The sequence below is a fragment of the Oncorhynchus tshawytscha genome, linkage group LG05, assembly GCF_018296145.1.
Source record: "Oncorhynchus tshawytscha isolate Ot180627B linkage group LG05, Otsh_v2.0, whole genome shotgun sequence".
Taxonomy (NCBI): Eukaryota; Metazoa; Chordata; class Actinopteri; order Salmoniformes; family Salmonidae; genus Oncorhynchus; species Oncorhynchus tshawytscha.
This window is the reverse complement of record NC_056433.1, coordinates 25,835,484-25,850,952: the sequence shown is the minus strand read 5'-3', so window position 1 is coordinate 25,850,952 and position 15,469 is coordinate 25,835,484. Positions and strand designations below refer to the sequence as shown.

At 43.5% G+C, this 15,469-nt stretch overlaps 1 protein-coding gene across 2 annotated transcripts in view; it reads left to right on the top strand.

Moving 5' to 3' along the window:
* The window catches only part of LOC112250381 (protein dispatched homolog 1), a 72,470-nt gene that overhangs the window by 52,863 nt on the left and 4,138 nt on the right, over positions 1-15,469 (top strand). For both annotated transcript variants that reach the window (XM_024420470.1, XM_024420471.2), the window contains 5 exons: positions 11,928-11,957; positions 13,981-14,104; positions 14,292-14,419; positions 15,155-15,252; positions 15,355-15,452. In XM_024420470.1, coding sequence (XP_024276238.1) covers positions 11,928-11,957; positions 13,981-14,104; positions 14,292-14,419; positions 15,155-15,252; positions 15,355-15,452 — 478 coding nt within the window. The remainder of the gene's footprint in view (positions 1-11,927; positions 11,958-13,980; positions 14,105-14,291; positions 14,420-15,154; positions 15,253-15,354; positions 15,453-15,469) is intronic.

Genomic DNA, 15,469 nt, shown 5'->3' with positions numbered 1-15,469 from the left:
AGGTGCTGATGGTTTGATGGTCTGTCTGTCCTATTTCCCAGACAAACAGACAGTACCAACACACAGCTCAGCCAGACTAGATCATCTCTGCAAGTATGTCTCTCCTCCCTGCTCCATCTCCGTATTGTAATGGTGGACCAGAGGGAGAAAGACCCTCAATGTTTTGAACGTACACTAAGAATCAACAATAGTTTTGACTCTTGTGGGAGTTGTATATGTTTGTTCTTGGTGGTGTATGACTAGTTGTTAGAGGCTTCGGTAGAGTTTTGTCCTGGGACACGTGAGTTGAAAGTTGTGAATAAAAAAAAAAAACCACATGTGACTTGCACATTCCCTGCGTTCAGACTGGGATGGTGGATCTGAACAAATTTTTTTGGCAAACATTTCTTTAAGTGGGACATATTTTGCATCTTGTTTTTCACCCCTAATCGTTTACACAGTTCTATATTTAACTCCACAGCAAAGAAAATAAAATATAAATATTGAAGATGTAATTATTTATTCAGCTCAACTCCTCTTCATGGTAGTAAGTACTTTCAGGGAGGTTGATTTGTGTAAGACTATATTTTTGCTTACTTTTCGCATGGAAATGTCCTGCCAAATGGATTTAGATCCCTGTAAGTCCATTAGAGAGATGTGGGTGGCTGTGGGTGGCTGTGAGAGCTTCGGTTTATGTACTCTTATTGGGTGGGTACAAACTCCATCCACGCACATTATGCAGTTGGGTGGGAAAATGTGGCAAAGAATAGCATTTCAGCCATTTGGATGCATTCACTGGCATCTGTGGCTTTCGTTAAAAAAAAATTGATATATATAATCCATGTCTGAATGAAGAGCAGATGTTCCTCTGCCATGTGCCTCTCTAATGTTGAACGGCTCTGTATTTAGTAAACAGGTCTCTCTTGTTCTGTGATGGCAGGTTTGAATTAAAGGCCAATGTTGAGTTGCTATCAAATCCGATCCCCTTTACAGTGGTATTGTGCCTCCAATGTCTCCAGAGAGATTGGAGATTGGAAGATAAGAGAGAAGGATAAGCCTGGCTGTCTGGTACAGTCTCCCAGTCCCTGGCTGGCCCCAGATGTTCAGGGCTTTGGGCATCTCCTTTTCCCCCGTGTTGGAGCATGGTGCGCCACAGAATCCCTCTTCGCATGGAGGGAGAGGCCTTTTAATGCCTTGGTAATTTGAGGGTACGCAGTCAGACAAGATCGTGTCAAATATCAGTTTGATCTCAAAGGCTGTAATCCGCGAGATTAGGCAGAGGATTATGTGTATGATCACAGCACTTGGTCGTTACGCCCAGCTATGGAGACCCCCTCCTCCTTCCGATAAGGTTGCACTGGAGTTTCTTCCCCAGGGCTTTTCAGGCTTTTGTGTGTTTGTCCAAGAACTATACAATCAAGAACTATAGAACTCCTGTTGAGACACATGCAGCGTATTAATCCTCCCATTGTAAAATGACTGTCTCTCTCGATCTCTCTGTTTTCCTCTGAGAAGTGAATGGATTTATCCTTGGATGTAAGGATGGAAATCCACTATGAAGGAAAAGGTCAGCTCAGCAGAACGGTTGAGCAGCAGAAGGATCTATATGGTGGTCTGGGAAATGCATTAAGATTGTCAGTGTCTGGTAAGATGGTGACTGTTTTTCTATGATTTGAGGATCAGGGGGAAACGGATCAGTCAGAGCAGTAGATAAGTCTGTGACCTTGGGAAGTCAGCTTGTTTGGCTGCCGTTTGACTACAGTTAGCCTCATCTCAATAGGTTTTCAGGCTCTGGGTTATCCAAGCCTGTCATTTGTTTTGATAGAATGCTCTCAAGGCACCTTTTCGGCTCCAGCTGCACTCCCAGATAGAGAGTGGCATCTACCTGTGCTGCCGAGACTGGCCTGACCTTTCATGGCTGAACAACCCCCAAAGAGCCCGCTGACACTGAACTATCTAGGGTCACGTCATGATTATAACCTCTCTCTCCACTCACCCGGGGAGGGCTTTTGCCCATGCATCGCTTCCTGCTACATTCCTGTTATTTTAGCGGCCACAAGTTTGGATTGGTTTCATGCCTTCTCGGATAGCAGGCATTTCTTCCCTTTTCTATAGAAAGGTCTATTTTTGTTAACTCACTCCTGTTTGATTTCGTACTCAAGTACAGTTTTTTGACTGGAAGTAGGGGGTTTCCCTGGTGCACAGGAACACGTATTAAACATGACACTTCATCCGGCCTGAACGTTTAATTATATTGGATGAATTTAAGAATTCCTGTTATATTGGATGAATTTAAGAATTCCTGTCAGTTGAATATGACATGAATTCATAGCCTGTCGTTTCTGAGAACTCCCAAAGGTTTCCCTTTTAAACTTTTTATTTTATTTTTTAAGATCACGACTCGTATCTTTCCCCAGTGAGAGATCTCTTTTGGAAACATTAACTAATATACCCAAACTGTCTGACAGCTGCAAGCCCCGACCGGCCAGGCGGCCTGAAAATGATCTTTGTGCTATGGATTTCAGGGTGCCAGTTTGACAAGGCTTTGCGCATTATCAAGAATAACAACTGTTTGCGATGCCTGCTGCGGTCTGAGGAGCCTGGAGTCCTCAATGTGAACCCTTGTGAAGTAGCAGCAGGGCTTTTCACGCTAGCATTTTATCCATTTGGCCCATTAACCACTATACAGAGACATCCATCACGTCCCAACCTCAACACTGACGGCTAAAGATGCACCCTGGTGTCTGTGGGGAGATCAGGGGAAAGGAGAGACGAGCACCGCCTGCCCCAGAAAGACAGAAAACACGTGGGAAAGCAGGGATGGGGGGAGGGAGCGGCCTGGTTCTATTTTATCTCCACCCTGTAATTCCACAGAACTACCCAGTTAGCTTCCAGAGCGTTCTGTTGGCTTCTTAGAACAGGTCTGCATCTATGTAGTGTGGAGTGAGTTAAGCACAGGCAGTAGCCTAGTGCACCACAGCATGCACTCCAGCCCATTCCTGATCAAGGGAGAGGTGTGTGTGTGTGTGTGTGTGAATGATTTAGCCTGCTACATGAGTACAGGGAGAAGTTCCACTGAGCGACAGGTCAACACTACTCTGTTTCTGCCCCCAGGGCTCAGGGTTGCGATGTTGTAGATAATGTTTTTACCCCATGCATACCTTTACACAGGACCAACAGAATTGGGCCAAAAAACTTTTTTCTTCCCCCTCAGGGACAATTTATCACCTACTTTGACACTCCGAGACACTTCTGCCTGTTGTAAAACTTGAGCAATTGGACCCTCCGGGCCAGTTACTTCAGCAGTTCATTTGCTGTTGAAGGTGGCAATCTGGGTCTCTTAAAAGCTTGTAAGCCGCGTTTGTTGATGTTAGACGTTTTCACCTGAAGAAACCCAACTTAATGATCCAAGTTACATGTTGTTAAGTCATGAACATTTCAGGAAGTTCTAAAGACCAGAGGGTAAGTTCATGCCCCTTTTCAAATGTCAGTATTATAATGTAAGAGGGGGGATAGAGCGGGGTAGCTGTGGCCTTAGTGTGGTGTTTTTCCTTATTCCTCCCTGAAGGATGAGTGATGGGAAGAAGTTCACCAAGGACAAACGCTAGTAGTGTGTCCCATGTGTGAACCTTCCCCTACTCCGGCTGCTCTCGTCCATGGGTGAGGAAGTTGGGGGGTGAGAGGGAATCAGGGGGTGAGGCAGCTGACCCCCGTACCTGTGCGGGTGGATAATAAGAGGGGTGAGCTCCCAGTGGCTCTGCTCCAGACCCCGCTTTATATTGTATGGCCCCTGAGCATGAGGCAAAGCAAAGCCCATAAAGGTACCCACCCAAGATCAAAGAGCCATACTATCCTATAAACCAGGATCAAAGCTGGATCTGAACAGCACTCTGTCATAACTTCAAATTAGGTTGCTCTCTTTTTTCTTCTTCTGGTGGAGGGAACAGTTGTTGAGGCTTCATGTGGATAAAAGGCTGGCTGTGGCTGGCTGGCTGGTATTATCTCCACACTCTGAGGCTCTAGGCCTGCACTACAGGTTCTCTCACGGCTGACTCTGCTCCCTGGGGAAATTAGCATAATGGAAGATTTGAAAACATTTGTGTAATGCTATATAAATAGTTACTAGCATGTAACATGAGCCCTTGTGGATGCCCTTATAACAACCTGTCCAAGTGGTGTATATAAGGTCAAGGAATAATCGCTCACTCGTATGTACAGAATTGCATGGTTTATTTTGTTTATAATGGACCTTCGTCAAAATGGGTCCAGTAGGTACACTTCGCTCCAGTGCTACAATCAGTGCTACTCACCTCTCATTTGTTCTTATAGTAGTTCAAAACCTGTCTTGAGAATACACTGTTGTATTTTTCATCCTGGATTTAATGAATATTCACACATTTACATGAAAATGTATGCAGCTCGGTGTCCTGACGTCACTCTGATGTACTGTAGATGTGAGGGTTCCTATGAATCACTTTGCTTTGTCTCTTTTTTTTCTTCTCCTGCCTCTGTGCACTTGGTGAACTTAGCTAACGGTTGGAATGTTCCAGTTCGGCCGGCCCCCTCCTCACACTCACTCTCTCAGCCCAGAGAGGACAGGTCGGACTCCATCACTGACGCTCAGCCTCACAGTCCCAACAGCCCTTGGCCGTGGTCTGCAGCTCACCAGACGGCTGTGTCACCAGACACCTCTAAGATGTCACAGCGCCGTCTTGCCAAACCCTCTTTGTCAAGAGCTGCGGTTAGAGCTGGAGAGCCTTCAGACACTGTGGCCTTAGATGGCCCGGAGAGAGCAGAGAACATGTATAGAGTAGTGTGAAGAGGATGTCTGGGGAGAAGGAGATGAAAAGGGTGAAAAAATGATCTCTTTACGCAAAAAATACTCTGATTATCTCTGAGATCAGTCCCAGGGCAACAAACAGTAGCATGCTGGATCAAAGAGACCCAGGCAGGAGCTAGAGGCACCGCTGTGCTTGAAACTGGATATTGTAGGTAAATAGAGGAATATGTGGTGCTTGGTTTTTTTTTAAATGAGTTTACCTTTCTGTCTAGACATGTATGCACCTTATCACATAAGTCTTAATGGAGGGCGTACCTTGACATTGGGCCAAATGATGTGTGGGAGGTTTAGTCTCAAAATGGCCACCACAACAGGCAGGGCAACTCTAGCCTGGTTACCATTCTGTTGAACTGTTTAGCCAGCATGACAACTGCAATAGAGTTGGCTAAAGCAGTAACAGTGTGTCAACTAAGGGCGGGCAGCTCATGTCAAGCATGCTAAAACGTCCAGATCTCCTTACCAGGCAGCTTCCAGGACTTAAGTTGTTGGACGTCTTCATAAAGACACTGGGAGAGCAGATGACTGGTCAGCACAGCTGCTTGCCGTTGGTTCCGCTCCTTGACTTTGTGCAGTAGAGGAGTCCCGGTCATGCAAGCAGCAAATGGGAACACAGTCTCCCATCTTTCAGAAGCCCAGTCCTCCAGGTCTGACGGCGGATGTTGGACTTAATGGGTTGGGGCTGGCAGCTGAAAGCGATTGGTTCCGCTGCTGGGAGGTCTTGTGGAGCCTCTTGTTCTGAACGTGTTCAGCAACAGTGACTTAGACCTGTTGTTCTGCCATAGGAATAGGCCAACATACAACACACTCCTCTAGTACTGCCTCCCGTCGAATCTGTGTCAAGGCTGACATGACATCCATAGTCATGTTTATGATATGAGATGTGTGATTATTCATTAGTATTGGTAGTATTATGTAGGAATTGGGGTTGGGCGATATTAAGGTGGCATCGTCTATCGATGATGATTTGACAGCTATTGTCAATGGTGACGACATTGTGATGTGACAAGACGATGGTTTAGCCTATTTGAACTTGACAGGTGCCCCACAGTAAAGAACGGAGTCTTGGAGCAGGGCAGCACACAAGTGACATTCCTAGTAATTTGCTATAACCTATTTCAATAAATATGTGATACAGAACGCAAGAGAGGAATGTAGTCCAGACAGAGCGGAGAATTCCACCAAAGCAGCGCGAAATGTCAGAGAATATTGTCTGTCGGATGCATGGGCTTTAGTCTATAGCTTACACCCATTCATATTTTTTGTTAATGTAATGTACACCTTAACTATCTTGTGTTTTAGATGTTTAAAAAAAAAAGGACTAATAATGAGGAAACAAATAATAAAAATGACAAGTTTAAGTGAAATAAGTTATGCAAACCTCCAATTGAGGTTGCAAACCAAATGGCCACTAACCCATCCTCATTCCTCTTACTGGCCTATCATAAAAGCCTTAAGACGAGTTAAAGTTATGAAAAATGCCTTATATATTCTAGGCTACAAAAGGTCCTAAAGTTGTGGCTTTCAAAAATAACCCGAATGAAAGTCTGTAGCCTAAGCCAAGGCTATTCTCAATCACCGGTCTATGATGGATGAAACAAATGCTTTCCCCCCCTATTTTATCAGGTAAAATAAAGCAATTATTATCCAGTTCTGAAGACCGCCCGTTCCTCAGACAGTTATTGCGCCATCACAGCTCACCACACATATACAGTTGAAGTGGGAAGTTTACATACACTTAGGTTGGAGTAGTGAAAACAACTAGTTTTTCAACCACTCCACAAATTTCTTGTTAATAAACTATAGTTTTTGCAAGTCGGTTAGGACACCTCCTTGTTGCATGACACACATCATTTTCCCAACAATTGTTTACAGACAGATTATGTCACTTATAATTCACTGTATCACAATTCCAGTGGGTCAGAAGTTTACCTTCACTAAGTTGACTGTACCTTTTTAAACAGCTTGTAAAATTCCAGAAAATTATGTCATGGCTTTAGAAGCTTCTGATAGGCTAATTGACATCATTTGAGTCAATTGGAGGTGTACCTGTTGATGTATTTCAAGGCCTACCTTCAAACTCAGTGCCTCTTTGCTTGACATCATGGGAAAATCAAAAGAAATCAGCCATGACCTCAGAAAGAAAATTGTAGACCTCCACAAGTCTGGTTCATCCTTGGGAGCATTTTCCAAACTCCTGAAGGTAACATGTTCATCTGTACAAACAATAGTACGCAAGTACAAACACCATGGGACCAGGCAGCCGTCATACGCTCAGGAAGGAGACGCGTTCTGTCTCCTAGAGATGAACGTACTTTGGTACGAAAAGTGCAAATCAATCCCAGAACAACAGCAAAGGACCTAGTGAAGATGCTGGCTGAAACGTGTACAAAAGTGTCTATATCCACAGTACAATGAGTCCTATATCGACATAACCTGAAAGACCGCTCGGCAAGGAAGAAGCCACTGCTCCGCCATAAAAAAGCCAGACTACGGTTTGCAACTTCACAAGGGGACAAAGATCGTACTTTTTGGAGAAATGTCCTCTGATCTGATGAAACAAAAATAGAACTGTTTGGCCATAATGACCATCGTTATGTTTGGAGGGAAAAGGGGGATGCTTGCAAGCCGAAGAACACCATCCCAACCATGAAGCACGGGGTTGCAGCATCATGTTGTGGGGGTGCTTTGCTGCAGGAGGGACTGGTGCACTTCACAAAATAGATGGCATCATGAGGGAGGAAAAGTATGTGGATATATTGAAGCAACATCTCAAGACATCAGTCAGGAAGTTAAAGCTTGGTTGCAAATGGGCCTTCCAAATGGACAATGACCCCAAGCATACTTCCAAAGTTGTGGCAAAATGGCTTAAGGATAACAAAGTCAAGGTATTGGAGTGACCACCACAAAGCCCTGACCTTAATCCCATAGAAAATGTGTGGGCAGAACTGAAAAAGCATGTGCGAGCAAGGAGGCCTACAAACATGACTCAGTTACACCAGCTCCGTCAGGACTAATGTGCCAAAATTCACCCAACTTATTGTGGGAGGCTTGTGGAAGGCTACCCGCAACGTTTGACCCAAGTTAAACAATTTAAGGCAATGCTACCAAATACTAATTGAGTGTATGTAAACCTCTGACCAACTGGGAATGTGATGAAAGAAATAAAAGCTGAAATAAATCATTCTCTCTACTATTATTCTAACATTTCGCATTCTTAAAATAAAGTGGTGATCCTAACTGACCTAAGACAGGGAATTTTTACTCGGATTAAATGTCAGGAACTGAGTTTAAATGTATTTGGCTAAGGTGTTTGTAAACTTCCGACTTCACACACACACACACACACACACCTGCTCCATGCTGCAGCTCCTCCTCCAGAAAGAGATATTAGAAAAGAGTTGCCTGCACTTAGGCTCTGCCCAGGCTTTCAACAACATTAACTTTCGTCATGATTCAACCAGTTGCGTTCGATTTTTCATTATAGCCCAACTGTCGTTATTTTTTTTTTTTAATACAATTTTGGTTGGCCAATAGGGGGTGAAATGGCATCATATGGGTACATACATAATCAAGATAGGAAAAAGGTTGACATCGCCCAACCCTAGTATGGTTAAAATGTTCATCATGGACCTAGCCTATTTAGCAAACATCTGAACACCATAAGTGACTAGGCTTACGTTAAATAATTCACAACACATCATTATTCATTATTTGCATAGTGACTCGTATATTGCGTAATTCGCCCTTCTTGGACTAGTTTACAAAGATGTCTGCTGGTTAGCGCAGTGCAGGGTTGGTGATGGCATGTGCAATACCCTCACATTCCTTGGATTGTGGTTCTGAAGCCCCTGGACTCATGGGGTTAAGCTGGTTGCTATAAAAGGGAGCGAGGTCACAGGATAATAAAGACATCTCTTGGACAGCTTGTAACTATTGGCTACAGTGTTGAAATCCGGCCTGTTTGCCTGGAATTTGCACACGCCCATATTTCAATCCCAAGAATGTGGAGATGGCAGGTGTGGCCTCCAGACCCAGTTCACTGGCGGATGTAGCTGTCCGTGTCCCTTCTGCACTCACACATACACACTGCGCTTAGACTTATTATACAGCAATAATCTCTGATTCAGACCAATCTTTTCTCATACACGCATCCAGAGGCCTTATCTCCAAATAAACCTTATCAGAGACCTGAGATGTGTAACTAACTTGCAAGTACAATGTTACAGTATTATTTCTTACAAGCTTGTATGTACCTATAATCTATTTAAGGTATACAGGGGAAGTTGATGAGCTGAAAGGGATGCTTCTGGATTTTGGCAATGAGGCCCTTTATCTACTTCCCCAGAGTCAGGTGAACTCATCAATACCATTTTTATGTCTGCGCCCAGTATGAAGGAAGTTGGTGGGAGTTTCGCGAGCCAATGCTAACTAGCGTTAGTGCAATGAGATACTATAGACTTCCAGTCACTGCGCTTATGCTAGGTTGCAATTGTGCTAGTAAACAACTACCTTCAAACTGCACGGAGAGACATAAAAATGGTATCCACGAGTTCATCTGACTCCCTTTAAGTGCATGCTTGTGGCTACTCCCTGATGATATATATATATTTCGCTACAATATGTAATGCATCATGCTGATATTTGGATTCCACCCTCAAGCCAATCTTACAATTCCATCGCTTGAATGAGCCTCTAATTGTGTGCAGTGTTCCAGCGAGTTTTAATCACAGGAGCGAATAATTGAGAGTTGACAGTAATTGCTCTTGCCCTAACTTGAAAGCTTCATGCAGCCCCCGATTTCCAGAAATATCTGCCGTGTCTGTTAGCAGTTTTCCCCCCTCAGCTCTGTGACCCTTGACCCCTCTCGCCTCCCTTTACTCCACCATACGTCAACATGGCCGCCTCAGCCTAACCCAGCCACTGCTCCAAAGTTGCTTTATTTATTAACCCAGTGATCCATAAACATTCCCCTTTCTGATAAATAGAATAACATTTAGGAAGGGTAACTGTTGTAAGTTTGTGGAAGAAATGTGGGGAGTTTGTGTGAAGGGGGACTGGGATCAGAGGAGTGGGAAAAACCAGACTCGTGGTTTGTCATCCTGCTGGATTTAGAGACTGCGATCATCAGTCAACGGATTTCTCCTCCCCACCCCACTGCCGCCTCCTTAAAAACATTTTTAGTCTGCGTTTCTTCACATTGCTGCTCTCATTGACAGATTGGATAACAAGAGAATTGAAACACAAAGCTTGTCTTTTGAATGCCAACTTCAATTCCTAATCTTGGCCTATACTTTTTTGAAAGAGGGGGAAAAAAACATTTGAAAGTTTGTTTCATGTGGAAGCCATAGTATCTGAGGATATCTGTCGTGAATCCATAGTATAGTCCTCTGTTTAATACATCTTATTTGTCTGAAATGCAATCATGATCCAAAACAGATCTCGCAGATAAATAGGCAGCAGTGCTCTTTTTGATGGCTCCTCAACTAAAGATGTTTTATGAATCCAGTCCAACTATTTCCAATAACTCTACTTCATTCTGGACCATAATATCTCTGTCCCGAATTCCGCCGTTCAAGGCCCCTACATGGAAACTAATGGACAGCACAGAAAAGCAATAAATTAAGTTAGACTTTTCCATGGCAAACAATGCTAACTTAAAGGGGATATGTTTTTCATTAGGCATTGTTGGTTAGTATCAGGCTGTCACATTTTAAAAGGTGAATCACTGGCTATTTTTCTTGAATGCAAAAGTATAGCAAGGAGTCTCACTCCATTTCTATGTGGTAGTGTTAATGGGACTTGTCTAGAATATGCTAATTGTTCTATACAACATCTGGTTGTCGTATTAACATGTCCAGCTAACTTTAAAGGGGATTTACTGCCTCCCCAGAAGTTGTTAGTGGTGAAAAATTCCCGCCAATAGCTTTTGTCCATCTCTGCCTCGCCGTGCCATGGCAACCACTAATTATAGCATTCCATGGATTCCCTTTTAAAGGGAAGGAGGAAAAATACATTCATCTCTTGGCCATATTGCTCCAATCACGCTGAAATATCCTGTGTGCGTGCGCTGTGATTGGCTGAGGCAGAGGATCGTCTGAGTCCACTTCCTGTTTGGGATACTGATTTCCTTGTTTTCGTTTCTTGTGTGTAATCTTACCTAGTCCCTGATGTGGGCTGTGAGGTCTGTGCCAAATTTTGACTGGCAGTGCAATACTCATGCAGGTTGCAGTGAATAGAATGTGGATAAACATCAAGGCTGCAGTAGAAGTCATGATGTCCTTCCTTGGACATTAAGTTAGGACAGTCTGTCCATTTCCACAGATTTCTCTGTCACAGCTGTGATCACGTGAGTCTCTCCCCATCGCCTCTCTCTGTCATTTGCTGTCATGAGCATTGTGTATATTGCATGTGAAGACATCTCCAACCCACTACTCTCCCCCTGCCTTCACCCTTCTGGCCTTGCTCTTATCTGTACCGGGCCTGTGTGATCCGGTGGCAGTATCTGATTCCCTCTGACTCATGCTTGCACTCGGCAGCCCGGAGGCTTCCCACTGCTCTGGGAAGGTGCTGATGGTTAGTCCAGACAAATCCAGAGCAGCTGAAAGCTTCATATGGCAACGGGGAAGCCCAGTGCAGATCCTCTCTGTCTGTGTTTATGGCACAGGAGACATCACCACTAATGGGACTCTAGTCCTCTAAATCTTTTAGCTAAGCTTTACAGATTCTTCATGCACTGCAGCAGTGTGTGGGGTTTTTGTAGATTAGAAACACAAAGCTGACCTAAAGAAAGTGATTTGTGTTGCCTAAAACGGTTAGCGTAATAGATTCTTCATTCACTTGCACATCTGTGCATGTTTTTTAAATTTTTATATATATTACCTAAAGAACAATTGATTGGTATTTTTAAAATGAAAAAAGTTGCACTCGAATGGGGCCTCTTTTTGGTTATGTTAGTTTGAATACTGCGAGTTGTTCCCCACAAGGTGTGTGCTGCATTGCTGCTCAAAAACATGTTCCCCCTGCACGGATGCCGAGGCAAATCTGGTTTTGATTGGCTGTTGCTTTGACTCCTAAATGTAAACCTGATTTACCTCCCTTTGTTTTGCAGCCCTGCAAGGCCTTTTCGGTTCCCCAAAAGGTAAGACCTCCCAAAAATAAATATATAAAAATATACAGTGCCTTGCGAAAGTATTCGGCCCCCTTGAACTTTGCGACCTTTTGCCACATTTCAGGCTTCAAACATAAAGATATAAAACTGTATTTTTTTGTGAAGAATCAACAACAAGTGGGACACAATCATGAAGTGGAACGACATTTATTGGATATTTCAAACTTTAACAAATCAAAAACTGAAAAATTGGGCGTGCAAAATTGTTCAGCCCCCTTAAGTTAATACTTTGTAGCGCCACCTTTTGCTGCGATTACAGCTGTAAGTCGCTTGGGGTATGTCTCTCAGTTTTGCACATCGAGAGACTGAAATCTTTTCCCATTCCTCCTTGCAAAACAGCTCGAGCTCAGTGAGGTTGGATGGAGAGCATTTGTGAACAGCAGTTTTCAGTTCTTTCCACAGATTCTCGATTGGATTCAGGTCTGGACTTTGACTTGGCCATTCTAACACCTGGATATGTTTATTTTTGAACCATTCCATTGTAGATTTTTCTTTATGTTTTGGATCATTGTCTTGTTGGAAGACAAATCTCCGTGCCAGTCTCAGGTCTTTTGCAGACTCCATCAGGTTTTCTTCCAGAATGGTCCTGTATTTGGCTCCATCCATCTTCCCATCAATTTTAACCATCTTCCCTGTCCCTGCTGAAGAAAAGCAGGCCCAAACCATGATGCTGCCACCACCATGTTTGACAGTGGGGATGGTGTGTTCAGGGTGATGAGCTGTGTTGCTTTTACGCCAAACATAACGTTTTGCATTGTTGCCAAAAAGTTCAATTTTGGTTTCATCTGACCAGAGCACCTTCTTCCACATGTTTGGTGTGTTTCCCAGGTGGCTTGTGGCAAACTTTAAACAACACTTTTTATGGATATCTTTAAGAAATGGCTTTCTTCTTGCCACTCTTCCATAAAGGCCAGATTTGTGCAATATACGACTGATTGTTGTCCTATGGACAGAGTCTCCCACCTCAGCTGTAGATCTCTGCAGTTCATCCAGAGTGATCATGGGCCTCTTGGCTGCATCTCTGATCAGTCTTCTCCTTGTATGAGCTGAAAGTTTAGAGGGACGGCCAGGTCTTGGTAGATTTGCAGTGGTCTGATACTCCTTCCATTTCAATATTATCGCTTGCACAGTGCTCCTTGGGATGTTTAAAGCTTGGGAAATCTTTTTGTATCCAAATCCGGCTTTAAACTTCTTCACAACAGTATCTCGGACCTGCCTGGTGTGTTCCTTGTTCTTCATGATGCTCTCTGCACTTTTAACGGACCTCTGAGACTATCACAGTGCAGGTGCATTTATACGGAGACTTGATTACACACGGGTGGATTGTATTTATCATCATTAGTCATTTAGGTCAACATTGGATCATTCAGAGATCCTCACTGAACTTCTGGAGAGAGTTTGCTGCACTGAAAGTAAAGGGGCTGAATAATTTTGCACGCCCAATTTTTCAGTTTTTGAATTGTTAAAAAAGTTTGAAATATCCAATAAATGTCGTTCCATTTCATGATTGTGTCCCACTTGTTGTTGATTCTTCACAAAAAAATACAGTTTTATATCTTTATGTTTGAAGCCTGAAATGTGGCAAAAGGTCGCAAAGTTCAAGGGGGCCGAATACTTTAGCAAGGCACTGTATATATATTTTTTTATTAAGAAAGCTTTTCTCTCTCCTTGAGTCCATCAAAACCCTGCTGAGCTGTCATTCCTGTGTAGTGAAAAGGGCTCTCTGTACCTGGAACCTGCTAACAGTCACCCATGCTCCTTTACAAAAGATGCCTTTAAGTAGTTTCTCTCTCATCAGAACACTGAATATACTTGAATAACTACAAAATATTCAATAATGGCGTTTTAATGAGCACCTTCTACTCTTTTTGATGTTCTACTGGTGTATCCGTGTGCCCTTCTCTTTTCTGCGTGCTTATCAGTACATATCATATTCGTATAGTTATAAAGCCATCAGCCTTGTGTTTAATCAATACCTGTCCTTCATCTTCAGCTATGCAGAGCTGATTGCTGATTGGCCAGTGGTGGTCCTGGGGGTGTGTACAGTCCTCATCGTGGTGTGTGCCCTGGTGGGTATCCTGGTGCCAGACCTGCCAGACTTCTCAGACCCTTTACTGGTGAGTAGGCTGAGCCGACGGAAGGCACAACACTTTCTCCATAGATAATCTTGGTCCTTATTTGACCAAGATGGACAACATATTGTTTCGCACGCACTAAAATCATTATATTGAGTGGATGTGAGAAGTCCAAGATGTCAAAGGTGAATTTCCTGGTAAACTAAAAAGATGTCCTCTATTTCTTCAGGGATTTGAGCCACGAGGCACAGCCATAGGCCAGCGACTAGTCACATGGAACAACATGGTGAAAAACACAGGGTACAAAGCAACCCTGGCTAACTACCCATTCAAGTATGCGGATGAGCAGGCGAAAAGGTAACAAGTATAACCACGCAGATCCTGTCCATTTGATGTCTTCCTCCTAACCCTCTAGCAGGCTAGATCAGGTTTAGGCCTCAGGCCAGGAGATGGAGTGATGAATGCTGCCGAGAGACCGACCAGCAGACACACTAAATCTCAATCCCATCCTGCAAAAGGATCGGTGGGGAGGTTGTTCTATCCCAGGCCCATCTTCCATTACTTATCCCGATCACTGGGGGCCCGGTGAATAATCAAGGGCAGGTGTGTGTTTGCGCATGCAAGTATGTGTGTGTGGACTTGGGGGGCCTCCAGGGCCAGACCTGTCAGCAGGACTCTCTGCATCATTCTGCCTCAGCCCCTCAGTCTGCTCTGACAAACTCCTGATTAAAGGGCCATCCTGTCTGTCTCGGTCAGAGGATGTCACTCCCTGAAAATCCCTCTATGACCTGGCTATTATTATGATATTTAAAATAATGATAACAATATGATTGTGTCATACATCAGTAGAGTGATCACTATCACTGGCTTTGTCATCACTAATGGGTTGGCCTAAAACCATTTCCTTCATTTGTTTAAGAATGACCCTATTTTTAACTGTCTTTTTCATTTTGTTACCAAGTGAAAATAGTATGTATGCTTTAAGTGGATTACATCTCATTCTTTCATGTAGATCTTCAGAATTAAAGGAACCTTTTATACAAATGTATGAAATGTCAACAGTGTAATCACACTTCAACTTTTTTATTCCAGTCACCAAGAGGACAGGTGGGCTGAAGATCACTTTGACAGAGATAAAAGACAAGCTGACTGGGACTTCAGTAAAGACAGTTTCTTCTGTGATGTCCCAGGTACAAACTCTTCACGCTTCTTCTGTTTGTCTATTAAGGGTTTGTCAGACAATGTTTGACTGTGATGAAATGCTAACCAGATGTTCTTTACTGTATGTGTAGGTGACAGATACTCTAGATTAGTATTCACATCTGCAGAGGGGAAGAACCTGTGGAACATACAAGCAATTAAATCTATGTGCAATTTGGACAATACACGGGTAAGTGGAACAGCACT